This window comes from Engraulis encrasicolus, chromosome 15 (genome assembly GCF_034702125.1).
Source record: "Engraulis encrasicolus isolate BLACKSEA-1 chromosome 15, IST_EnEncr_1.0, whole genome shotgun sequence".
Lineage (NCBI taxonomy): Eukaryota > Metazoa > Chordata > Actinopteri > Clupeiformes > Engraulidae > Engraulis > Engraulis encrasicolus.
This window is the reverse complement of record NC_085871.1, coordinates 33,747,064-33,773,945: the sequence shown is the minus strand read 5'-3', so window position 1 is coordinate 33,773,945 and position 26,882 is coordinate 33,747,064. Positions and strand designations below refer to the sequence as shown.

The 26,882-nt window shown below is 42.5% G+C and overlaps 2 protein-coding genes across 2 annotated transcripts; both read left to right on the top strand.

The window, feature by feature from the left end:
* The first annotated feature begins 898 nt into the window (after positions 1–898).
* Positions 899–13,728, top strand: LOC134464606 (protein FAM180A). The gene is made up of 3 exons (XM_063218009.1): positions 899–1,276; positions 9,619–9,716; positions 13,294–13,728. The coding sequence occupies exons 1-3, from the start codon at positions 1,174–1,176 to the stop codon at positions 13,714–13,716; spliced, it is 624 nt and encodes a 207-aa protein (XP_063074079.1). The 5' UTR covers positions 899–1,173; the 3' UTR covers positions 13,717–13,728.
* An 8,675-nt stretch (positions 13,729–22,403) lies between these two features.
* Positions 22,404–25,142, top strand: LOC134464605 (zinc-binding protein A33-like). The gene is made up of 6 exons (XM_063218008.1): positions 22,404–22,850; positions 22,963–23,058; positions 23,216–23,446; positions 23,704–23,726; positions 24,207–24,319; positions 24,451–25,142. The coding sequence occupies exons 1-6, from the start codon at positions 22,452–22,454 to the stop codon at positions 24,966–24,968; spliced, it is 1,380 nt and encodes a 459-aa protein (XP_063074078.1). The 5' UTR covers positions 22,404–22,451; the 3' UTR covers positions 24,969–25,142.
* The last annotated feature ends 1,740 nt before the right edge of the window (positions 25,143–26,882 follow it).

The window sequence follows — 26,882 nt, the reverse complement described above, 5'->3', positions numbered from 1 at the left end:
GATCAGTCAAAAATGTCTAAAATGAATATTGCTGTTTGATCATCTCCCGAGAATGGAGGTGGAATTTCTTTGTTCTTCCATTCTGTTCATTTTGCTTGTTTACTTGTCTGTTTACTTTCTTGTTTGTGGTGAAGGACATGAGGAGAGATGGGAGTCGAGACAGCTGATGCTGTTGTGTAGACTAGGGAGCTGCCAAAGCAGCAGGAGAGACTCTCTGGACCAGGAGAGACGACCGGGAGAGACAAAGGGGTCAGCTGTCCCGGGCCCAGGGAAAGAGGGGGCCCAGAATTGGGTCCACATGACATGGTATACTGTATATATTGGGTTTGAGGCCCTTTCACATGACTATGTCCAGGGCCCAGCCAAAGCATCTGGAGAGACTCTCTCTCTCTCTGTGGCTCCTGATGGCTTCCAGATGACAGAGAAGAGCAGAGAGCTGAGCTGAGCACAGAGGCTGGCCAAAGCGGAGACACGACGCCACACACACGCACGCACGCATGCACGCACGCGCACACACACATACAGATGCCTTCCAGGATCCACCACACTCAGATCCTGGAAGGCATCTGTGGTGTGTGTGTGTGTGTGTGTGTGTGTGTGTGTGTGTGTGTGTGTGTGTGTGTGTTTCAGGCAGACCAACAGCTGGATGGATGGAGTGAAAGAGAGAGAGAGAGAGAGAGAGAGAGAGAGAGAGAGAGAGAGAGAGAGAGAGAGAGAGAGAGAGAGAGAGAGAGAGAGAGAGAGAGAGAGAAACGGGATAAATTTGGAATTAGGGGGAAGGACAAGAGGGAAAGAGAAAGTGAGAAATAAATAAAGATAGAGGGAGGGAGGGAGAGGGGGAAGGACGAAGTAAGAGAAAGAGAGACTTAAAGTTGGAGTAGACCTGTTTTCAGTTGGTGTTGTGAGGCTGTGAGTTGACTATAATCTTCCTTTGGGTCTTGACTCTCGGCTGCTGTTGGCCAACTTTGGCCCTCGTGAGGGTTTTCTGAAGCTCATCCAGGGAGCTGAGATTGATAGACTGAGGGGAAAAGAATGAGCGTGAGTTAAAAAAAAAGGTAGACGAGAGAGACAGAAAGAAAGGAGGAAAGAAAGAAAGAAAGACAGAAAGAAACATTGAGAAAGAAAGCAAGGAAGAAAGGAAGAAAAAGAAAGGGCTGAAGGGAGAGAAGAGGAATGGAGGTGAGCAGGCTGGTCAGCATGGAGCCTGTGAGGTTCTTGGTCATCGCTTTCTTCTCCTGCCATCTCTACCTGTCCTCAGCATCGCACTGGACCAAAGGTAAGACACCAGCTGTCGATGGCAATGATCCTATCTGTTCTCAGAGGCACCTGAACACAATTATGATGTACACTGCATGATGTATGCGAACACATCATAAAATAAAAGTTATTCGGATTGCACAGGTGTACTGAGCAATTGTTGAAGTGTAAGACACCCGGTAACAACCCTTCACATCACTTATCATTCACAATGTTTTGGTCATTCAGACCCTCTTCAGGTAAACGAAATTCATGCATGTGTAATGGATGGTGTGCAGGTTACCATGATGATCATTAGAAAGGTTATTCCCATTTCGACTTGAAGTTTGCAAAAGTGTTCTATGAACGGATCCTTCAGATGCCTGAACACAATCATAGTGCATGAAAAACAGGGAAATGTGATCATCATTAAAGTCCTTCAGACTGCACATGTTCTGCCCTACCAAGGCAAAGTGCAGTAACTCAGCTAACATTGACACTGAGAAAAAGGCCTTCAAAGTATTGGTGTTGGGTTGGATATTGCAGTTTCTTGACATAGCAATATCTCTAAATTAACATATGGCACATTTGAACCATAAGGCTTGGTCACAAGATGAATGAGGTGTTATTCAGACTATTTTCAGTCTCAACTCAAAAAATGTTTGTCAAAATACGTACTCACTGCTCTTTGCCTTTTCACAGAAAGTGTTATTTTACATTGCAAATGTACTGATCATCTAACACGTGATTTAATGGAAAATGCTTCAGGAAAAAGTATCTGCTTTGGTGACTGCTTTGGGTGGGGTGTGTTCCAGAATGTGGGGAGGGAATGGAAGAAAAGCGAGGAATGCACGGTCGCCATCCAAGGCAGGGCTCCCCAACTTCTAAGGCAAATAAGCTACTTTCATCAGAGCTATTGTTGCTGGAACCACGGAGAGCTGTGAATCACACATCTCCATTATTTATCAGGTTGGAACAACAGAATTCCCTCTGATCATCCATTTTATTAATTAGGCCCATCCCATCTCTTGCCGTGCACTGCCCCTGCCTTTGTACGTTTTACAAAGGCACTTCTGTGTGGTGTAGGTAAAACAATCTGTGGTCCAGGGACACTGTTAGAGGAGACTTGTAAAGAGCCAGCCAAACTAATCATCATTTCACGAATAGATTTCCCAGTGAGCCTGGTTGTAAAGTGTTCTGACCGCTGTGGCGTTCAGAAGTTAAAACCGACATTATGTTGTGTAAATATTATCATCTGGACAAACACTGAGGTTTATGCAGGAATAAAAAATCATGGTGAAGCAGCTCAAAATGGTGCCAAATACCATAAAGTAGCTTGAGGTTAAGTGGGGGACACTTAGTCTCGAAGGACAGCCTCACTTCAGCCAAAACAGTTAGGACGTCATCCTGTTTACAGTTGGTTGGATATTTTATCACACTTAAGCCATTATGACATTAAAAAAACATTCTGTTGGGACACCAGGGCCTGCATTTTTGTATATAATTTCAAAGTGATGTTTTCTCTCCAAACTTCAAATATAGTATCACCTACTCACATAGCAGTTAGTTGGCCCAAAAGCTTGTGCTATATTTGCTTTAAAAATATGTGAAGGTATTCTGTTTCAGGCACGCTTTCCCTAGAGATCCTCCATCACAGCTGTCATCAGCATGCCGTTGAATTAGTTTGGTACAGCAACAAATAGCCTACACTTTCATATCAGTGTAACATACATATAGGCTAGTATTTATTGATATAGCAGGGTGTGATTTGTCGAAAGCCCAGAGAGGGGGATATGTTTCAGATTTTATGCCAAATCAATAGTTACATTAACCCATTGTGTCCAGGAGACACATATACGCTGCATTCAGGCTTTTGAGATTTGAGATGTTTTATTAAAAATGTGGGTATGTTAGAGCTGAATGAACAGTATACTAGTGCAAAATGAAGGTTCTAGATTTTAAATGTAACTTACTTCATGTCTGTATGTGATTCGGAGGCTGAGATATTTAGGATTTGATAGGCAGAGGGCACCCTTACCGAAAAAGGGCTTAGGACAAAATGGGTTAAACCCTGTTTAAAATCAGGAAGAAAAAGTTTGTGTTTGTGTTCGATTTAAAATGGCAAAGGGGGTTGGAGCACGATGTGAAGAAAATTCTATGCGCATCCACGTGAACACGCTTGACCGGTTCAACCATATTAATGGTCACCCTATCATCCAATCAGAAAAGACAATTCCGTTGTGAAGGGAGATAATGAGCAATAGACCAGGGACCAGCTGGCTAGGCTGCCTGTTTTTGGGTTTGTGTGACGCTAGCACCTGTGTGTAGGTATATAAAAAAAACAATATGTGATGGATGGGCACGTTGTCTCTTAATTATACATCAGCCGTCACTCTCCTCTCAAAGCGGAGCAGGGCAAGCTCCAGCCAGGCTCTCCCCCCGGGAAGTTGACAGCGTGGGGCAAAAGGGGTCAGTTGTTCCGGGCCCATGGAGGGAGGAGGGAGGGGGCAGAATTAGGTCCCCATTACATCGTACGCTGTGTGTGTGTTTCGTTTTGGTTGGGGGGCTTTCAAAATGACTTTGTCCTAGGCCAAGCCAAAGCTGTTAGCTTTCACTCAAAAACAAGACTAACATCAAACACCTGCCCACACAATCTGCTGCCACGAGTGCGTTCCGTACCGCGTGGCTGGCTACAGAGGAGGGCCATTAAGCTGTTCTTGGATACGTGAACTCTAACTGGGCTCCCGAAACGTCTGTGCCGCAGAGCACACCGTCTCCCCATCTCCGGAATGTGATAGGATGGATATACTGGGCACGCTTCCCAGCCGAGCTCAGGTCTACACAGTAGTGTGTTAGGTTTTGTCTGGGGCCGTGTATTATGCTGATGGGAACCACCTCACAGATGGTGTTTACTCTGTGCATTTATTGTTGGTTATGGTCAAAAGTTTTATTTAAGTATATTTTTTTAATTTCATACAGCTAGGCCCTCCGGTGTATTGATAATGTTGCTTATAGAAGGCCTAAAGTATACAGTTCCTAACTCTACATCTACACCTGTGCTCGGTTTTTAAGTGTAGATTATTTTATTTTATTGGATTTTTGAGGCTACTGTATTTATAATTCTGTCTTCACCCATGGTATTTAACCCCACCCTGCCTCTCTCTCTCAGTAGACTTGTGGGTTATTCTAAAAAGTTTTTAATTGCGGGTAACTTTATTCAGTGTACGGCAGGGCTCTCCACTGTTTTCATAATAATGACTTTAAACATGTTGTCTGAACTATACTTAACCTACCTCTACAACCTTATCTCTCTGTCAAAAACTGTTGATTGTGCTAAAAAGTTCAGGCCATTTTATTCAATCAGGATCTCCAGTGAATTCATAATAGATTTAAAGCATTGCACTGAAACTATGCTTACACTGTACAAGCCCCCCCCCTCTTTCTCTCTCTCTCTCTCTCTCTCTCTCTCTCTCTCTCTCTCTCTCTCTCTCTCTCTCTCTCTCTGTCTCTGTCTCTGTCTCTGTCTCTCTCTCTCTGTAAATGAGAGGCCTAAACCAATTTGTTGTTTGTGTTTTCATATATTCATATACATGGGTTCTAAATTTCTATTTTCCCTTGGCTGCACGAACCTAGCTGCGCACAACTCAACCTCTGATTGTTGAAAACCGCTGTCTGTCAAAACATTCGCTCACGTGGTTGGCTGCCAGTGTCTTGCCCCTCCTCACAACATCGTTTACAAACACTGTGAACCTATACGTGTGAACAGTTTCTGAAATCAATTCTACTTCCGACCTGTGGGGCAAATAAAAACGAAAACTACTGATTTCTATTTTAACTCTACCGGTATCTCTCTCTCTCTCTCTCTCTCTCTCTCTCTCTCTCTCTCTCTCTCTCTCTCTCTCTCTCAAAAAAAAAGACTAAAAGTCACCATGAATTATGTCCAGTGTATTGAGGTGTGTTGTTTATTATTTTGCAATGTATTGCCTAGAATGCTTCTGTATGTGTAAAGATTTTATTGAAAACGTTTGTTCTTTTCAATGCATCATGTATTAACTTATACGTAAAATACTATAGAATTTCAAAAATGGAAACAGACCTTCCAAGGTGCTAAATATAGGCAACATTCTCTCATGTTTGCACAAAGTTATAGCATATTCACAACCATACTGAGCCATGAGAACGATCTGCACGTGCTTACACCAGCATCATGACATTTTCAAGGTTTCGACAGAGCTGCTAAAGGGTTAAATGGAGGAGTCGTTTTCACATTTTTGCACACAAACTATGTAGGGAGTAGTCTGTGCAGTAAGAATGCTATGTGAAGGATGTTTAACTCTTACTCTTATAAATATGTCTCCAAAATAAATGGAACTCTTCAGTTGTGCTGTGCTCTCTGCATTCCGAAAAAAAAAGAAAAAAAACCTTCAGAAGCTAACTGCATGCACACAAGAGAATGATATGGTGTATGTAAATAAGATAATAATTAAAAGACCTCTCACATAGTTTCTATCGGGAGCATTTATCCAGCTAAACATCTCTTTACCTGATGAATAAATAAATATGTTCATGTATATAGTAAATGCATCATACCTACTTATCTATCACTATGCAAATTTGTATAAAGGATTTGATTCATTAAAGGTCAGCAATTACGAGTCCTACTTTGAAGATGTTAGTCCATATTAAAATAACAATCCCTGTTGATATGTTGAGGTGAGATGAGTTTTGAGGAACCTAATACATATCGTATATTACTATTTTATTTTTGTCTATTATAAGATGCTTGTAGTATTATAATGCATCAACAAAAACAACCCCTGATAACATTTGAAGGTGCCTTGATGACAATCACATGTACTATACAAACAGTCTCTGTTGATAGTAGAGTGCGTTCAGGTAAATTGGGCCATCAGCTAAATTGGGCCAGATAAACATTGGGTCTCATTTCTTTTAATTCTACAGACCAACCACCACAAATGTACTGAAATTGTTGCAACATTACTCTATCTGTTTAAAGTCATTCGAATAGCATAATACTTTTTTGATTGGGCAGGGGAACCCTCATATGGAGAGTGACAGAAGAAAGTAAATTTCAGTCTTGCCAAAAGAAGAAATCGTCTAGATAAAATAAGGATGATACTGTTTTCAGATGTGATTAAAACTGAAAAATCGGATATGTTTTTAGGTTTGAATATGTGCCCTTTATCTGGAAAAACAAAGCTGTGAAAACATTGTGATGTTTAAATACCTAAACATGTAAAAAAAACAAAAAACAAAAAAAACATTTTGGCTGAAGATGGGCCGCCCCTTTCAAGTAATTTGGGCCGCTTTTTTCTATGGGAATTACCATTCTTATTTTCTACAAAATCAATGTGACTATTATTGAAGATGGAGGTGTCAGGGGAGCTCTTTTAATGAAGTTGTGATATCTTTTTGGAAACAGATGTGTTGAAAACTAAAACAAAAAAATGGAGGAATATTAAAATCATCAGTAATTTTGTTTTTCTTTTGAGCAATTCTTAGTTTTACCATTGGAATGAATAGGTGGCCCATTCTGCCTGAATAGGTGGCCCATTTTACCTGAATGCATTTCTTTCCATCCAGGATGACACACCTGTCACTAAAACTTGTAAAAATGTATAATTTATACATTAATCATCTTGTTATTTGTCATGAAATGAAAGATTATGAGTCCCTTTATGCAATCAAACTTAAGTTGTATTGATGTTCTTCCTCAGATTTCATCAGTCTTTCTGAATTTGCCGAAAAGTGGCCCAATTTAGCTGAATGCACCCTATCAGTGCGAATAATCGAGGACTATGTGTTTACAAGTAATCTCAGTAGATGCCGTGCATGTTTGCAAGAAAAATGCTAACGGGTACAGGTGTGCTGTACTGTAAGCACAGTAGCAGCAGTAGTTCACTTCATCATGTTTTTGCCCATTTTTGGGGAATAGACCATCTCCTTACCCTGCCCCTGCTTCTTCTTCAACGGGGCTTTGGGGATCAGCCAACTCAACAATGTTCTTTAACTTGAACTTTGCTGGCAGGCGCCGCTCCGGACCCCTGTCCAGATGATGAAGTGTTTGTTTGTCCCTTCGTTTTAGGCCAGCAGCACTCTTGGCATGTTTGGGTTGTTTGGGCTTCAGTGCGTTTCTGAATGGGTTTTTTTCTTTTCTTCCCCCACCTTCCAGTTTTGTCTGCAAATAAGAGGTGTAAAATATTTTAAAAGAATGCACAGAGGGCGGACGGCCAGAGCGCTCAAAACAATGCGTCTCACACACCACCGTGGGTGTTGTGAAATCACAGAGTGTACACTTCCATTAAGCCACTTCTTTTTGTTGTTGTTTGCCATCGACATGTGTTTGTGATGAAAATTGGTCTGACCTGTCTTTTATATCACCTAATGACATTCCAATGATTTGTTTTGCGAGAGTCTTTGAGCTTTATTGTTGTTTGTGTAGTCATACCTACTGCCCTTTAATACCTAAGCTCACCACCTGTGTAGGCTTACCATAAAGGAGCTGCATCCATGGTTTAGTAAATCTCCCGTCTTACGGTTCCCAGATGCAGGGGTGTGTGTGCGTGTGTGTGTGTGTGTGTGTGCGCGCGCGCAGGTGCATGCATGTAACTGAATGCGGTACTGCATGCGTATAACTGCATGCCTGTGTTTGTGTGTGTGTGTGTGTGTGTGTGTGTGTGTGTGTGTGTGTGTGTGTGTGTGTGTGTGTGTGTGTGTGTGTGTGTGTGTGTGTGTGTGTGTGTGTGTGTGTGAGCATGGGCATATGGGCCCTTATATGTTTTACCAGGCACATGGTTGTGAGATGGGCATGGGGAGTCCAGTGCACAGCTCAACTCTTTACAGATGCTCCGTCTGTGGTGCATATGTCCCGGGCGGCACTTTGAAATTCTGCCCCTCACTCTAGGCAAGCATCAGACCGTCCCCCCATCTCTCTCTCTCTCTCTCTCTCTCTCTCTCTCTCTCTCTCTCTCTCTCTCTCTCTCTCACACACACACACACACACACACACACACACACACACACACACACACACACACACACACACACATACACACACACACTGCACACACAGTCCCTTGCATATATGAACACACACACACACACACACACACACACACACACACACACACACACACACACACACACACACACACACACACACACACACACACACACACACAGAGGCATGCACATTGCACACACATGCACACACAGTCCCTTCCATATATGAACACACAGACACAGACGCACACAGACGCACACAGACGCACACACACACACACACACACACACACACACACACACACACACACACACACACACACACACACACACACACACACACACACACACACACACACACACACACACACACAGAGGCATGCACATTGCACACACAGTCCCTTGCATATATGAACACACAGACACAGACACAGACGCACACACACACACACACACACACACACACACACACACACACACACACACACACACACACACACACACACACACACACACACACACACACACACACACTTCGACAGCCTTTTGAAAGTGTGAGTGTGGCAGTAACCTCTGGAGTTCTTGTCCCTCTTGGGGACTGTAAAATAGGAATGTCTTCCCGTTGCACTTCCACCACCTTCTCTACTCAACTCAACCCAGCTGAGTCCACCAAAATAAAGACACCACTCTCCCCCCCCCCCCCCCCCCCCCCCCCCCCCCCCCCCCCCCCCCCCCCCCCCCGCCCCCCCCCCCCCCCCCCACCCCCCCCCCCCCCCCCCCCCCCTTCCACCCCCCCCCCCCCCCCTCCCCCCCCCCCCCCCCCCCCCCCCCCCCCCCCCCCCCCCCCCCCCCCCCCCCCCCCATACCCTGTAATCCACTTATGCAGCGTGCGGTCACCGCGGTTAACTGTTCTGCATGATGATTACGTAGGTTCGAAACTCTCTAGTCTGGTGCGGGCACAGTACAAACTCCCCTGACCAATTAGAGGTGATTTTCACGGGTGTTGCACACCAGGGTCATGTGGTGAGCCAGGCGTATGAATCATCCATAGTCCCGGGCCACCACCCTGTGACAGACTCAAACTCAATTTAGAGTTATAGGAGGGAGGGAGGGAGAGTTAGAGATGAATTCGATGATTTTTTTTTTTACCAGACCAGAACTATGGTGAAACATTATGCATTCTCATTCTTTGTATTTCTCTCACTCCACCCTCCCTACTTTTCTCCTCTTTTTCTCTTCCCATCTCTCTCTCTCTCTCTCTCTCTCTCTCTCTCTCTCTCTCTCTCTCTCTCTCTCTCTCTCTCTCTCTCTCTCCCTTTTTCTGCCGTCTCCCTCCTTCCCTACTTTTTGACCCTGCAGCTCTCTACCCATCAGCATACAGAGTGAAGAGGGCCACGCCAGCGTTCATCAACCCCACCTTCCAGAAGTCGGTGAAGGATGTCAACTTGCTCTATGAGGTCAGTGCAGTCGAGCTGTTGTGGTTAAGTGGGAGCAGGGCTGGATTAGCGCACAGGCTAGATATGGCTGCAGCCTAGGGGCCCCCACTTCCCAGGGCCCCCCCCGATAGACCAAAAGTGAAAAATTGCGGAATTGTGACAAGATGCAATATTGAAAAATTCAGTTGTTGTGTTGATTACAATCGGTAGACATGTTATCCTTAATTCCTAACTCGTAATTATGACACTGTCTACATAAAAGTGTTGCAGAATTTGCCTTCCGGAGCAGGGGGCCCACAGCAAACTGTAGCCTAGGGGCCCTAGGCCATGTTAATCCGACTCTGAGTGGGAGTAGTAGAACACGACTAGAGTAACAAATGTGTTTTTCCTGCCCAGTGAAAAAATATATAGACACCGAAAAATTCCAAAAGCTTATGTTAAGACATAATTTACTGTACGCATATATACACAGATGTATGTATGCTATGCGCTTTAAAAAATATATCTGTTGAGCACCTGTCTGGTGAAATGATAGTCTGGATGTACTCTCAGAGCATAAGGTCTTCTTCCTGACCTGAATTTCTAGACTATGCGTCTCTCTCCTACACATGGTGCTGTTGTTTGTAATGTTAAGTAAAGTACGGTAAAAAAAAAAGTACAACAATGAAAAGTAAAAGTAAGCTCCATGGACTTATAAGTCAAAATATTCTGCATTGTGAAGTTCGAGCACCTTTAACCCATTGACGCCGGTTGTTGCGTTACGCAACATTGGCCCTGACGCCGGTTGTTGCAAAACGCAACATTATTGATTTGTCAATATTTTCAAGACGCATGAGAGATGCAATGCACAATGTTTTGTTCAAATACACAAGAGGTGGGTGTTCTCGATTTTTTTAAAGATCATGTAGCAAAAAAAAAAGTTTGATTCGTCGACAAAAATGTCAAACGCAATCAACCACGCTTGCTTCTGCAGACGTGGGTTGTAGCCATTTCACACAGGTAAAAAAAAAAAAAGAAGAAGGCTGTGGTTCGCAAGACACGCTGTTACAGCGAACGTGATGTTCAGTTGAAAGGTAATGAAGAAATTTTAATCGAGGAAAGGAAATATGATTGAAGACCCTTTAGATAGAGAGCAGGAGTGTGATTTGCCGCGGCCGCATGAAGAGGTGGGCAAGTGGCTTCCAAATAGACAGTCAGATTTCGCCCCCGACGTTACCAAAACTTCACTCCGACACTCGGGGCAATTGGCGAAGGTGCCAATATCTGAGGAAGCACGTCCTATATTTCAGAATATTTTCACTGAGGAACTTTAGGATATGGTGATAACCTATTGGTGAGGCAGACAACGGTAGACATGCGAATTAGACGCGCGGCCACACATCCAGCTCAAAGTGGAGCCCCGTCTCAAAATAGGATATGAAATTGCTCATCGGTCTCTCTGCATAACGTTTGGAGGAATAAAACGGCCATACTCGCCGGTGGGAGAGCAAGTGGCTGTATCAGACAAATGTCCCCCGATTTATGGCAGAAATGACTGCCTAATAATTATAGGCCTAATAATAATGATTATTATGATTTAGCCTAGTTATAGTCGGCTATTGTAACAGTAGCAATAGTAGCCTAATAGTTTATAATAAATAGCATCAATCATTATCCTGAAAGCACATGAAACGTTTTTCAATCATTTGACTATGATATATGATTTTTTAAAGGAATATGTGTTAGCGTTAATGCTGAATGAACATAATCCCGTGAAAGCAGAGGATTTTACCTTTTAAATGCAATTTGTCCCATGTCCATATGTGTTCCAGAGGCTGAGATATTGAATTTTTCATAGGAGTTTTCAACCAATTTTTCTTATCTCAAAAAACCCTCAGGCATTGGGGACCTTTTCTAAAAACTGGCTCAGGCGCCAATGGGTTAAATGCTGAGGGATTCTGCCCCAGAGAATGGCCTAGCTAACAGTGTTTACCAAAGACTGTTCATCAGACTGCTGTGGCGCCGCATGCTAATGCACCTAACCGTAAATGGGCTTGTCGCCCATGGGGACCCAGGTTCGAAGCCTGGGTCATTTCCTTACCTATCCCCATCTCTCTCTCTCTCTCTCTCTCTCTCTCTCTCTCTCTCTCTCTCTCTCTCTCTCTCTCTCTCTCTCTCTCTCTCTTCCTCTCTCTCTCTTCTGCTTGTTTTTTGCACTGTCCTATCCAATAAAGGCTCAAAAATGCCCAAATAAATATATTTTTGTTCACTCTTCATTATTCAGTGTCTGCGGACAACCTGGTTGCTGACATGATGTCTAGCCAGGTCCCTCCATGCCCCATTGCCATCATCAGGGCTGTTTTGATTAGAATACAGATTTCACATAACCCTGATGACCCAGCATACCAGACACTCAACTACTAATAACAAAACTCGGAATGTCGGCGCTTTATTTTTTTATGCACGTGTAAATGTTTCTTTCCCAAACTTTTTTTTTAGCAATAAGAGAGCCCAGTAAATCGTCTCTCCTCTCATTGGGATTAAAGGGTAGTATGCTATGGCTTCATAGAAATGTCTTGACTTCTAGGAGCAAGATCTTACATTGAGCAGATATGTTTTTTCATCTGTGGCGGGGGTGGGGGTTGGATGCATTAGAAGAATCGGTTGAGACATGAAAAGATCTGTCCTTTGTTTCCCCCTTACATAAACGTTAAATCGTCTTACACTGCTTTTTCTCACAAGAGAGCTTTGAACTGTGTTTGAAATTAAATGCTCCTCTGAAAGTTCACCCAAGTCCCAAGAATTCCCTCTTTTTTATCGTCTGCCATGAGAATGCAGCCGTTTTAATGGTGATGGGGGGTGTTTTGATTTCAACATCTATTGTGTGTATTCATGATTGATGATGTACCCAGTGTTGTTAACACAATAGAGCAGACAAATAACTCATCATACTGTACTCCAAATAAAGAGGCCTTCTGAGAACCTGACATATTCCAACACAAGCTTCAAAATGAAGAACTCTGGGTGAGCCAACCAGGACAGCTCTTCAGGCAGAGGAAAAATACTTCCATACCAAAACACTTAAAATAGTTGAATGACCTTAGCAACGCTGACCACTTCCTGGACTGTAAAATGCTTTTGAGACACTCTTTAAATGAGATTAATTCAGAGTGAAATAACTGTTACAGTACTCCCTATTCAAATAATTTCTGTGTCCTCTAATTTCTGTGTCCCCTCACTATACAAAGCTTGTTATGTTGTTATAAAGCGCCTTAAAATCATTAGCAAACGATGAGTTATGAGTATGAGTCCTCCTTGTAAGTCGCTTTGGTAAGTCTAAATGTAATGTAATGTACACGTCATGTACTGTAAAATGAATAGACACTAACCTGGCCCAGCCATGTCACATATGGTAGGGCACACTTTTGCTGTGTGGCCGACCCGGGTTCGATTCCCGGTCTGGGTCCTTTGCCGACTCTTCCCTGTCTCTCTCTCTCAACTCGCTTCCTGTCACCATCTGCACTGTACTATCATGAATGAAGTAAAAAAAACCAAAAAAAAAGAATAGACACTAACCTCAGCACTGACCTTCAACTCCACTCCCCCTTCCCTTCCTCAGATCCTGCTGTCCGGTCTTCATCTCGATGATGAAGAAGAAGAGGACGGCCTTTTCGCCAAGGTGGACAAAGAGCTGGCCTCCCTGCGCTGCGCCCAGACTCTGGAGGTCATCTGCAAGGACGTGCTGCCCAGGAAGCTGTCAGAGATCCGACGCCTGATCGCCGAGCTGACGCGTCGACACAGCAGTAGCAGCAGTGGCTTTGGCGGTAGACCCAGTGGTAGCACCAGCAGCAGTAGTGGCACCTCCTCTACTGCCACCGCCACCTCCCCGCTGCGGCGAGAGGACTTTGAGCGCACTGTGTTGACCATGGTGTACATGGCCCAGAGGCTGGCTGTCATCCCAGAGGGACACCAGAGGGACCTGTGGGCAGAGACGCTGCTGGAGCTCCAGAGGGCTGTCAGACAAGACCTCACGCTCAGCTGAGGAGGAGTCTGGTGTCTTAAACTCATCCTGACCAAAGGTGCCAATTGGAAAGGAGGGGACATAGAAAAAGAAAAATGAGTGTCCCAGTGACATTTGTCATCTATGTTACATTTTCCATCATGTGTAGCAAGGGGACATTGAAAAATGTTCAGGGCAAGCATTGGCAGGAAGACAATATTTCCAGTGGTATTGGACCCATAAAGGATCCATAATACTACTTGTATGCATCTGCGTTTTCATGTAGTCCATCCAGGAGATGTTGCATTTAAGTTAACTAATATAGGCTACGGCCTTGTTCTGACAAATTCTAACCCTACCCTTGACCATATTCCACATAAAATGTGTTCTTTTAATCCAATAGGCCATATTTTCGAGAATTCCTGACTCTATTTGGGACCACATTGGGGAAAAGTCCTCTGCTTTCAGACTCAAGCCTGCAATTCCCACCACCAAATTAGGAACACTGATGATGGGCTAGACTCCCGAAACGTTTGTCACCCACTTTGTCTTTGGCTTTTCTTTATTTTCAGCTTTTTAAGTTTCTCTGTATTGAATTTAGCTCCTGTGTGCAACTCCTTCTTCCTCCTGAATCACTGTTTTGTAATAATGCACTAAGTGAAACTGCCTACGAAAGACAGAGGCGTGGACACAAGTTCCACCAATTCCCACCACTACGCCAGGAGAACTTTGAGAGCACCATGGTCTGCGTGGCCCAGAGGCTGTGTCAGACTCCAGAGGATCATCAGGTGCGCATTTCTCAAAACCATAGTTGCTAACTATGTTAGCTACTTTGTTATTTGCCATGTAATTTCCCATTGGCAATGACCCTAGTTACTTACTAGCTAGCAGTTACGTTTTCGAGAAACACAATGCAGAGAGGCCTGAGAGCTGACACACTGTTGGAACTCCAAAGCTGAAAGAAGAATTTCTGGACAGGTGCCTAGTCTGGCCATAGGACCCCAGTCATGGAAAAAGGACATAAAAGCTACATGTAATAAGGGAAGCCTTTGCGGTAGCTCAAACGGCTAAGGCACCATACTGTTATTCCAGGGAAACAGAGTTCGATTCTGGCCCGGATGTCATTTCTGGATCGTTCCCAATCTCTTTCTCCCATTGCTTCCCTGTCCTATTCAATAAAGGCAGGTGTGCACAGGTGTGTGGGCAAACTTGTCCGTGCGTTGCCCAGAGCCGCAGATAAGAAGAGTTAAAGAGTTGCCATGGGATCCAGCGGGAACTTGCGGGAACGACAAAACTGGTGGGGAAACTGACCATATATGGTCAAAGATAATAATAATTTATAATAATAATAATAATTGTATTTGTATAGCACTGTGTCATACAAGGCATGTAATTCAAAGTGCTTAACAAATGGGAAAAAACATTGTTAGAGATAGATTTAAAAGGAGAGGAGAGATAGATTTAAAAGGAGAGGTATAGAGGAGAGGCAGAAAAAGCAGGAAGGCAGAGGAAGAAGAGATAGACAGAGAATGTAGAGTCATAAGGTCAACGTAGGTTAGGACCAGGATTCTTAGATGTGTAAGGTCCATAGTGGCTGGGCCTATCATAAGTCATAGATAGTCGCACAGAGATTGGGCGCTCAGGTGCGGCCCCTGGTGGCATCAGGGGTGAGGAAAAACTCCCTTTCGCTTGATTCATAGTTTGTGAGGGGGAAAAAAAAGCTCAGTGAGGTCTGAGAAAAAAGACCCCCTGTAGTCAGGAAGAAACCTCAGGCAGAGACCAGCGGCCACCTAGGGGAGCCCCCTGCCAGGGCTGGATTGCGAGTAGTAAGGGCGCTGCGGCGGCTGGGACACTATGACGTCTTGGCAGCTAGGAGTTGGCAAGGATGAAGAGGTGGGTCTTCAGCTGCTTCTTAAAGGAGTCGACGGAGGTGGCTGATCGGATCTCGATGGGGAGGGTGTTCCATCTCTTGGGCGCATAGCAGGCAAACGCGGCGTCGCCGATCTTCTTCTGCGGGGGGGTGGGGGTCCTTAGCAGCTTGGCATCAGTGGACCTGAGAGCTCGAGCAGGGGCATAAAAAGAGAGCATGTCTGAGATATAGCTAGGGGCAAGTCCATTTAATGCTTTAAATACTGTGAGCAGAATCTTAAAGTCGATTCTGTATGAGACAGGTAACCAGTGCAGGTCTGCCAAGACAGGAGAGATGTGCTCTCTCATTCTGGTTCTTGTTAGGATTCTTGCCGCAGAATTTTGAATGAGTTGCAAAGATGGCCGACCTCATGGTCCCATTCAGTTTTGCACAGCCTTCCCTTAGATCCAAATGTAGCATCCGTTTCCATAGACCATTATTGGGGACTCTGAGAAGAATTGATATAACAACAGTTCTTGCGCATTTCAAAGCACACAATTTCAAGGGACTGTGTAATTACAAAAGGACAACTTGTGTCAGAACAAAAGAGGCACAGTCTAATTCCTAGAATGATACACGTAACCTAACCATGCTAACACAAACCTATGGCAGGGATGGGGTTAGCAGGGCCCAACGAGGCTAGCGTAAAACCATGTGACCAAAGATCAAAGACTGTGTCAACTCTTCCTATCTACGGCTCTGTGGTTGTTTGTGCGGTTCCTCAATAGGCCGTTGCACAGGAGCATGAACAACAATCCACACTGCAACTTGAAAACAGGACAATATTTTACAAACCTTCCTGTGACTGGACAATACATGTCTATGAGTGATTCTACGATTCGCCTAAGCTTTTGGCAAAAGCAAAATGTCAATTATCAGTATTTTTTTTCAACTAAATGACCTAGATGTATACATAGTGTATATATTTAAGTTTCCAAACAAACAAATTGCCAAGCTTAATCTTAAATCATTTGATAAATACTCTAATGAAAGCGAACATTTGCTTGATTATTTTGTCAACAGTGTTATGGACAAATACTATGTCATTTCAAACATATATATAAAATACTACAGAGTTGAAACAACATACGTTTGAAAGTGCTTATGTCCCTTAGCAATAATGTTGTCATTAATCTGTGCAACTGATATAGAAAATGTGATTGTTGAGCTTAATAAGTAGGATCTTATGATGCACTGTGATACAGACTGACACATTTTTCATTATAAATCCCTGTAACGTCTGCTTTGAATTTAGTCACCCTCCTTAGACAAGACTTCCTTCTCCAGAGATAATCCCTAGTGTCTGTTCAAAGGATTTTTCCAACACATAAGGGATCAATAGCTCAAAAACACTTTCAAAACAGTCAACCGTGTTACTCAACTGTGTTACGGTCAACAGTGCAGGGGAACAAGTCGGCACTTTTTTAGGAGAAAAAACAGAGCAGACGAACCCATCTCCCTAGAACACAAATTATTTTGTTTTTTAATTTGTCAATATGGAGACAAATTGGCAAAAACATACTCCTCCTCCACTGTCATCAGTGTTGCCAGATTGGGCTGGTTCCCGCCCAATTGGGCTGCTTAGGATGGCCGTGTGCGGGTAAAAATGGCATTTATCAGAAAAACCTGTCCACTTTTTGCCATAGAAATCAATAGAATTGGGCGGGATTTTGTGCTTCTAGGCGGGTTTTGAACATTTTTTGGGCTGGAAATCATCAGCCTCATCTGGCAACCCTGACTGTCATAGCTAATTGTAACACCATTGACGGTGACACGGCTTGACATTTCAGCCATTTTTATGGTGTTGTGCTAACTGAGGACCTCAGAAGTTCCACCACAACACCTTAATCAATTCATATCTTTGTATGCTTTGTCTGTGTTTTTCTACATGTGATTTCTAATTCAGATTCTTATGAATATGTTGATAACACAGTTGACAGGCAATTTTCCCGCTATGAGAACATGAAAAAGAATGGATTAAATTATGGAAGGATGGAGCTCAAAACTTACCAAAAAGTCTTCCCATATCCTGCCAAAGAGGTTATGACATCACGTGATGTTATTCGTATGGCCTAAGACCAAACCATTACTGATTTATGGAGGGGGTTTCAGATCGTGACACGGTTAACACAGTTTTCGTGGACACACACAAAACGGCAAATTTCATTTATAATGGAAAGGACAGTGGTCTTTCTGACAGTTCTGTCATATTGTGATGATTACTGTGAATCAACATTTGCAATCGTCTTGGGCAAAACAAGTTTCTTTACATGCTAATATGAAGACTGAATCTGACATTTGGAAAACGGGACGGCATGAAAATGCCCAAAACCAGTATTAAATATTCATTCTTGCTGAGGGAAATAATGCCATGTCTACACTTTCTGTATTATATGAAAGATAAATGTGTGCTAATGTCCAAAACATAATTGGATGCAGTTAATAGTTAGTGGAATTGGCAAATAAAATCCATGGATTTAAAAGCGCAGCCGATTCGTAGAATCACTCCTATATTAATTTATGCTATTTTGTTTAACATGTAACATATTATCTGAATGGAACCTTGTATGCTTCGAACTTGTGTGTATTCTTTCCTTTTTATCACCTCATGTGGATTTGTTCTGTACGTAAATAGTTAATTTCAAAAATTAAAAACCTGAAGGCACAAGAGTAACTATAGGTAGGTACAGTACATGTCAGACTAACCATAATTTCCACATATGATTAATTTCATAGCGTATGTTAATGTATGAACATGTAATACTGTACTTAGGCAGGGCCCGTGACAGCTTTGGCCGGGCCCAGGACAAAATCATGTGAAGGGACCCTCCGCTCAATGCTTACTGTACAATGCAATGAGGACCCATTTCTGGGCCCCCTCTCTCCCTGGACCAAGGAGGACAACTGACCCATTTGTCCACCTCTGTCGGCTTCATTGTATGTAGCGTACTGACACAATAGATATCCAATTAATCCTCTTTGAGAGTGAGACTCATTTACTTTGGCCCCTTCTCACTCTCTCACACCACACTTTGCATTTCTCAGTCTGAAAAATTGTCATGACAAAGCCCAATTTTAATGTTTTATACGGCTGTGCTCTTTGCTACGCTGAACTTAACTCTTAGAGATTTATTGTAGCAGAGACATTGAAAAAAAGCGGTAACCTCTTGTTTGGAACAGTGCAACAGTACATTACAGGGCGTGTTATATGTTGTTATATGTGTTATGTGTTATCTGTTGGAATATCAACAAATACAGTATTTGCAACAGACATATTTGTATTTGGATCAGACAATCAGATTGCCTATACTGATCTTAATCAGTGAAAGAGCAGAACAAAGCTTGTAAGTAACGTACATATCACTTTTAGCACTTTCCTGAAATGAATGTAACAGTTCATAAATCATCAAGATGGCCATTATTAATTATGTAGTTGTGTATTGCTCCATTGGCATAGGTTGAAGTATTGTTATTTTCCTTTTGTTTAGATAACAAGGTATTACATAGCTTTCCATTAGGCCTACTGTTTTGTAACACTGAAATACAGTATGTACTTTGGCCATGGCTGAAACGGCTAAGGCACCGCACTGTTATGCCGGGTACCAGGATTTGATTACTGTCAGGGGTAATTTCCCTCCCACTCCCTTCCTGTCACCATGGCATACTGTTCTATCAATATTTTTTATCAACTTAATCTGGCAGCCTTGACCAGCCTTTGGCAGCCCGTAGCCTTCAACTGAAGGACAATGCTGACCCCTACTGGTCATTCTGCTTTTATTCTTTTATAGAATTTCAGTCCTCACAGAAGACTGAAGAGTTTATAGAGTAGGCCTACATGCCTGCAAGCTTCATTATATCTAAAACACGATAAAACACAAAACACATTATATCTAATACATAGTCAGTAGGACCCGTTTCATTGTGCAATGCCTCACAATGCCTAAATTGATCTGGCACACTGCATCTTAACTGTGGTTATTGCGAAATGCAAAAATCGATTGCGTTTATGATGTCATAACTCCTCTTTGCGATTTGAATATTTGTTATTGGTGATACGGTTATTTTTCAGGATGGCCTCATATAACATGCTGGTAAAACTGCCTGCATGTACTTGGTTGGTCTGCTTCTCCTTGTTCTCAAAAAAATAATGAATCAATGTTTATGGAGAGACGTTTGCATGGGGCACACTACAGCTTTCATATGCTTAACCGACAAAGCCACAATTGATTTGAGTTATCAATGCAGCGAGGTTACACAGATAGAAGCATTAAACGTCCGCTGTTCTTCATAAATGAGCACAGTCAGGCCCGTCGACAGGGGGTGCAAATGGGTCAGTTGTCCCGGACCCAGGGAGAGTGGGGGGCAGAGTTGCGACCCCATTACATTATATGTATTGAAAATAGGGCCCTTTGACATGATTTTGTCCAGGGACAGCCGAAGCTGGCAGTGGCCAAGTGATCGATTAATTCCTTAATTTCCACCCCGGAATTAATAAACGATTACTCAAACGCACTCTGCTGAATCGCACATCAAGCTCATTTTAATGGCTTGTGTAGAAGACACAGCAACAACAATAATATGCTCTTGTCATGCTATGTAATATATTGCCTCTTTAAAAGACAGGCTTCTTTCTGTTGCGTGAAGTTTCAACAATGCATGGTGTGTCAAGACAGAGCCTGTGTTATAAATACCCTATCATCAGTATGACAATGACCAAGTCTTAATGTACAGTCTTTCTCTGGGTAATGCCAGGCTAATGTGAAACTATGAAAGTAAAGTCTTCTCAAATGGGTAGTACAGCATTCAAAAAATAACAAGGTGAACCTCACGAGTAAGCCATACTGTTAATGACATGTCACGGATGTCAGTGGTAATCAAATATACTTTTTGAAAGTCTTACTCTTGGCACGGATGTGTTAGCTTATTATGAATGAGTCATATCATCATGGGTGTCAATACACATGAATGGCGTGACGTGTGCTGTGTGTGTTACGCCCTTTTTTGGGGGAAAACATTGGGGGGAAAGCCAATGCAAGTCCATTGAAGGTGTTGGGAAAGAATAAACGAAAGACAAGGACCTGTAGACTAGCGTTGTTCACGCTCAAAATGTTGTGTTGCCGGTTGTGCAAATAATATAGCCAAACAGCCATGGCTGAAGCATGGACTGTGTTTATTTAGGCTAGCCGATGTAGCATGTAAGTTAATGAGACATTCGGTTTGTTTCTCCCAAAAAGGGGCGTAACGCACATTCACAAGCAAAGCATCCGGATGGCTGTGTGTGTGGGAGCTCCTCATACGGATATAATTGCAAACTCTCTAAAGGTTAATTTTAATGAGAAGAATTGGGTTTACATATGGGCCCTGTGAAGGGGTTCAAAAGGGCCATGCCATTGGTCAGCCATTGTCCTACTTCTCACATCCACAAATAAAATAGCCCATGTAGATGCCAATGATTTTACACAGTTCTGAGCAAGGTTGTAGCATAGGCTACTCTGCAAACCGTAACACAGAGTAGAGGAGGGCAAACACAATCGTAACGTTATATATTATGTTATATATTTACAGCCTAAGTGATTTTATTATATAACCATTTTATTAAATGAAAAAAACAATCCAGATATAAGTACTGCATTATTGTCCAATTATTGCATTATTGTCCAAAGAATGTAGCAATGTGGATAATTATGTCCAAGCATCCTGTGCCCTAGGAAGAATGATACTTCAAGGAGTTAATTTGCACATTGCTGTTCTTCCTGTATGCTCTTTGAACTCCTGTCAGCTGTTCTAAGGAGAATATACAATCAATTAATCAAATATCAAAGGACTGATTTTAATCTTGCCTTACACTAAGCTCTTGATGACATCTCCTGCTACTCTCCTAAAAATAATAGGTGATTAATCTAGCCTGGTCCTGACCATCCCATAATACTACCATTTCATTTCGTATTCATGGTCTGGAGCTTGTGTGATCTGACGCGATTGCAGGAAGCGGGAAGTTTACACTCAGTTATGGTTTGAAATTATTGGACAGCTCTCACCCAATCGCCGACAGTTACTCAACAACAACATAGCGCAGACCAGGGGTCCGTTTCTCATGTCATCTCTTGTCATTGCTAACCGTCTTAAGACCGTCTTACCATTCCCTTGGATTCAGTGGTGAGCGTCGCTGTCGAGAGAGAGTTGAGTCGCTCTTAAGAAGGACGTTGCTACCGTCGTTAGCAAAGACGCTTTCGAGATACGGACCCCAGAGCCATTGGCGCAGACGTTTACGTCATCGTCACGAGCGACCTCCCCCACATGGGGCGCTTATTTGCTTATTGGCCGTTTTCTGGGGAGCATTGGGCGCCAAGATTCTACCTCTGCAATCGCTCCACAGAAAACAAGAGCCAGACAAGTAGTGGAGCCAATCCTTCGGCGGAAGTACATAGGATGGCTCGTGAGGCTATGACTAATCAGCATTTTTTTGATTAATCAGCATTCATTTAATCTTCATCTCATGATTGTCACATGGGGCCATTGTGGTTTGAGTACTCAATCTAACACAGGGAAAAGCAAGACAAAAAGTTATTTTAATGTTTTTAATCATTTAAAAAATATTGTAGGATTTCTTTGCAAACACAAATCAATTCCTTAACTACTTGTTGTAAGCCAATGCATCAAATTTCAGCACCTCAGAATCTAGCCTATTTTCTAACAGTTTCAAAACATGATGTTGATGTTGCCTAGAAACCAAACATTACGACACTAAAGGGTGGGGCCTCTTTATATATTAATTTGGGAATCGAAACTTAACCGCTTCCTCTGTCAGTTGTCTATCGAAACGAAATCTGTTACTAAAGTTACCAGTGCCAGTTAAGAGAAGGGCAGGATGGACAGCTTCCCTGTGGAGAATCTTACCTGTACAATATGCCATGACATTTTTACTGACCCCGTGTCTTTGAAGTGTAGCCATACCTTCTGCCAAGAGTGTCTGCGACAGTACTGGAAAGACCGGGATGTGTTGTTGTGTCCCGTCTGCAGAAAGGAATGTTCATCTGAGGAACCCACACAAAGCCTGGCCTTCAAGGATCTTTGTGAGTCAGTTAAAATAAGGTCAGCGGTCGGTCTACCTGTTGTTCAGTTGGACCAGCTATGTCCCCTGCATGGCGAGAAGGTGAAATTGTTTTGTGTCGAGGACAAGCAGTCTATTTGTGTCATCTGCCACACATCCAAGAGACATAAAAACCACACCTGCTCTCCCATCGAAGAAGTTGTGGAAGACTTAAAGGTGAAGTAAAACTGGTCGACGTCGTATCACCAGAGTTTGGAAGTAAACATTGTTTCTTGTGAATGCTATGGTAATCACTATGTTTTTGACATTCTTATTTGTCTGAGTGCAGCAGGAAATAGAAGGTGGTTTGACTACTTTCCATCAAAGTCTGCATACTCTGAAGCAAAGGGAAGATGAACTTCAAAACATTTCCACACACATGCAGGTAGGAATACCATGCATTATATTGTTTCACAAGATCAAAATATATGACAATTTAATTGCATTGAATAATAACAATAACAATCTCTACTAATAATAATAACAATCTCTACTAATAATAACAATAACAATCTCTACTATGCATGTGAATATGTTTTCAGAATCAAGCTGAATCTGCTGAACTTCATATAATTAAGCAGTTTGAAAAACTTCACACATTCTTAAATGTGCAAGAAGCAGTCAAGCTTCAGGCCCTGAGAGACGAGAAAGAAAAGAAAAGCAGGGCAATGGAGGACAGAATGGAAAGACTTCGGGGAGAGATCAGTACTTTGCAGGAAACTATTGAGACAATAAAAAAGGAAATGGCGTCCGACCACATCCAGTTTCTACAGGTAGGACTTCAACAGTTAGTGGATTTACTGTAGAACTTCAATTTTGTTTTTGTAGTGCTAGAGCAAGTGATGCGAAATCCAAATTGTTCATGATTCATGCATTTTTTTCAAGTATTCTTGACCTTTGGTATCTTGAAAAGCACTCTAAAGATGTATTATGATTATTGTTAATAGTAGTAACGGCTCATGTCCTGAAATAACCATTCTCAAACAATTTTTTCTTCCATTCCATTCATATTTTCTTCCATTTCCACCAGTCCTACTATTCAAGTCCACACAGGTATGTTAATGTTATGTTATGTCTCTTTTTTTCTTCTTGGAGCAAGCATCACTCGTAGCCTCTTACTGCAGCAGGGGTCGCCGGCGACCCTATTCACTTGCAGAAAATGCTAAACTACATCATAACAACATTGAAATGACATTACAGAGAGCCATAGTGCTGCGCTAAGGGGTTAATTATTTAATTTCTGAGGATTCTGGCCCAAATAGTAAATTCAATGTTTCAAGAAGGAGGCCGCACCTTACATAATAGTTTTTTTTAAATGCACAACCGTGTTTCGGTGTGTGCCTTCTTCAGTGGACCCAATGAAGAATGCACACGCCGAAACGCGGTTATGCAATAAAAAGCTACTTCTATGCAAGGTGCGGCCTCCTTCTTGAAACATTGAATAGCTCTGTCTCATCATGCCAATTATTGACTGCCTGGAGGTAACAGCTTATTGTTTGTACTCACAGTGTCTACTGTATTAACGTCTTACAGGCTCCAGTGTGAAACAGAAGAGCCAGAGAATTTGTCAGGCTGCCTGATTAACATGGTACAACATGTATGCTCTCTGAATCATCAGCTATGGACAGAGTCATATCAGAGATACAGTGAGTATAGTAACTGTTGTGATGCATGGTTTTCAGACTAAGTAACCTACATCAATCGAGTGCATTGTGTAAATAATTAAAACGAAAAGAATGTCCCACCATTTACATTATACTTTGGCTTGTCCCTGCAGATCCAATGGTTCTGGACCCAAACACGGCCGCTCCCAAACTCATCATCTCTGAAGATCTCACTTCACTTACATACACTGAGGACAAGCAGAAGGTTCCTGAAATCCCAGAGCGATTCATTATAGGTGTGCTGGGGTCCAAAGGGTTTACTACTGGTCGTCACAGTTGGGATGTGGAGGTTGGTGACAATGACTTCTGGGTGCTCGGTGTGGTGAAGAAGTCTGTCTGTCGGAAGAAGCTGATGAAATTCCAGCCAGAGGGTGGAATATATTGCATTCGATACATCAGTGGGAAGTATCGGGTGGGCGTCAAGGCAAAGATGGAGATCAAGGTGACCAAGAGCCCTCAGATGATTCGAATTGAGCTGGACTATGAGCGTGGGCAGATAACATTTTCAGACCCAAGCGCAGATGTTACTCTGTGCACCTTTAACCATGCTTTCAATGAGAAGCTTTCCCCTTACTTCAGTACTGGAAGTCTGAAATGTCCACTACGCCTCTGCTTTCCAGAACAGCCTTAATGCAGCAGCACATTATTTAATTGTAAATGATGATGAAATGGATTGTTGGCTAATTATGTGTACTGCTATGTTCGTATGTAGCGGAAACACTATAAGGTTAATGAGGCTGTGGTTAGTCCTGAAACAATAAAAACAAATCTATGACACAACTGCTCCATTTTGACTTTTATTTAATCCTTGGCACATTGAAGTGAACAGTGAAGGCAGTAAACATGGAATGTTTTCTGCCCCTAATGTTATTGTCCGTTAACATTGACTGATATAAGTAGTTGCTCAATGTTCACGACCTTTGTAAATTAAAATAATGACCAACCATATGTATTGAATATTAAAGTTGTCGAAATTGTGAAATTCAGTCAAATTGTGTGACTTGTGACTCGTAATAAGTATATGTGGACGAACGAGGATAACTTACCACACCAAGAAAGATGATGCAGCAAGACAGGTGAGGAAGACCCATCATTATAAAGAAAACTTTGACCACTGATTTGCTTGTCAAAATGCATACGTGACACTTGAGTCTTCCTGGCAGAACTGTTGCAGGTTTGCATTGCTCAGAGGGCAGGTGTAATCCACATCATGAGATGCGTCTCAATGTTAGTCTACTGGGTGAAGCTATTAATTAGGCAAAGCAGCAAAGTTGTGTATAAAGTAAATGTAGAAGTGGTGTAATTACAACACTGGTGGGATATTACAATGTTGAAATTACTAGTGCTCTAATTACATTTGTAAGAATACTTCTCTATCTACTTTGTACAACTCTGCAAAACAGCAATTAACCCTTGTAAGGTGTTCGTGATTTGGTTACATAAAAGGTGTTTGGGTCAATTTGACCCGGGCATATAGAAAAATCATGAAAAAAGGAACAAATCATAGCTCATATTCACCCTCATGTTCCCCTTACCCTGCCTGTAAATTTCTGTTTATTTATGTTTTGAGAGTGGGAGATACAGAGAGAGAAAGATAACGAGACTGTGAAGAAAGTGAGTAAACTCAATCCAAGCTCTCGGATTGAACCACTAGGGCTCTTATGGCGCAAGGTTGAAAGATTGATGCACAAATGAAGGACCAATCAATATCTGCACTCCTTTTCCCACATAATTCACCCTCTGCCTTGTCTCACGAACATGTGATCACTCTTGTATGAAAGAGAAAGAAAATATTTTAGAAAATTTTAGAAAATATTGATTGACATTATGCCTTACCGCACGAATACACCGGCCATAACATGAGCGAGACGACAGAAGTAATTGACTTTGTATTGAGTCGCGCGACGACAGCGACAGTTTGTAGTTGACCTCCTGGAAATATTAGGCAAATTAGCTATGACGCGGTTCGGCGACAAGCAGCCATAGCCAATGACTGTATGAAGGTCAATGGCCACAGCCAATGGGAATGTTGGAATGCTTGCATTCTGCTTTTAACGGACATACTCGAGTTGCTTCAATCGCTCTTGCTGCACAGAAGCGATTCTCTGTCCCTTTAATCTCGTCACGGCCAGTGTATTCGCCCAGTTAGCTTTCATTTTTCAGAGGGCAGTCAGGTGTAACCTATGTCCATGAGATGCTCCTGAATGTTACTGGCTGAATCTACTGTACAAATGATCAGACCACTGTTCCACTTTCATTTAGCTACCAATGTTTTATGGATGTTTCATGTCCTGCCAGGACTGCAGATGTAAACTATCCTGAGGCCAACTCTAGTACAAGGCATAAAAAGGCAACTATTTTGTTTAAATTGTACATGGTCCCTAATGAACTGAAACTGTACCGAACTGAATGGGGACAATAACAGAACTATTGTAGTGCTTCGCCGCATGGAGAGGAGATAAGCAGAAATGGAACCATGTTTATGCACGAATGTGAGTTGAGCAGGAGCCCTTATGCACAATTATATTGTGTTTCTGACGTCGCA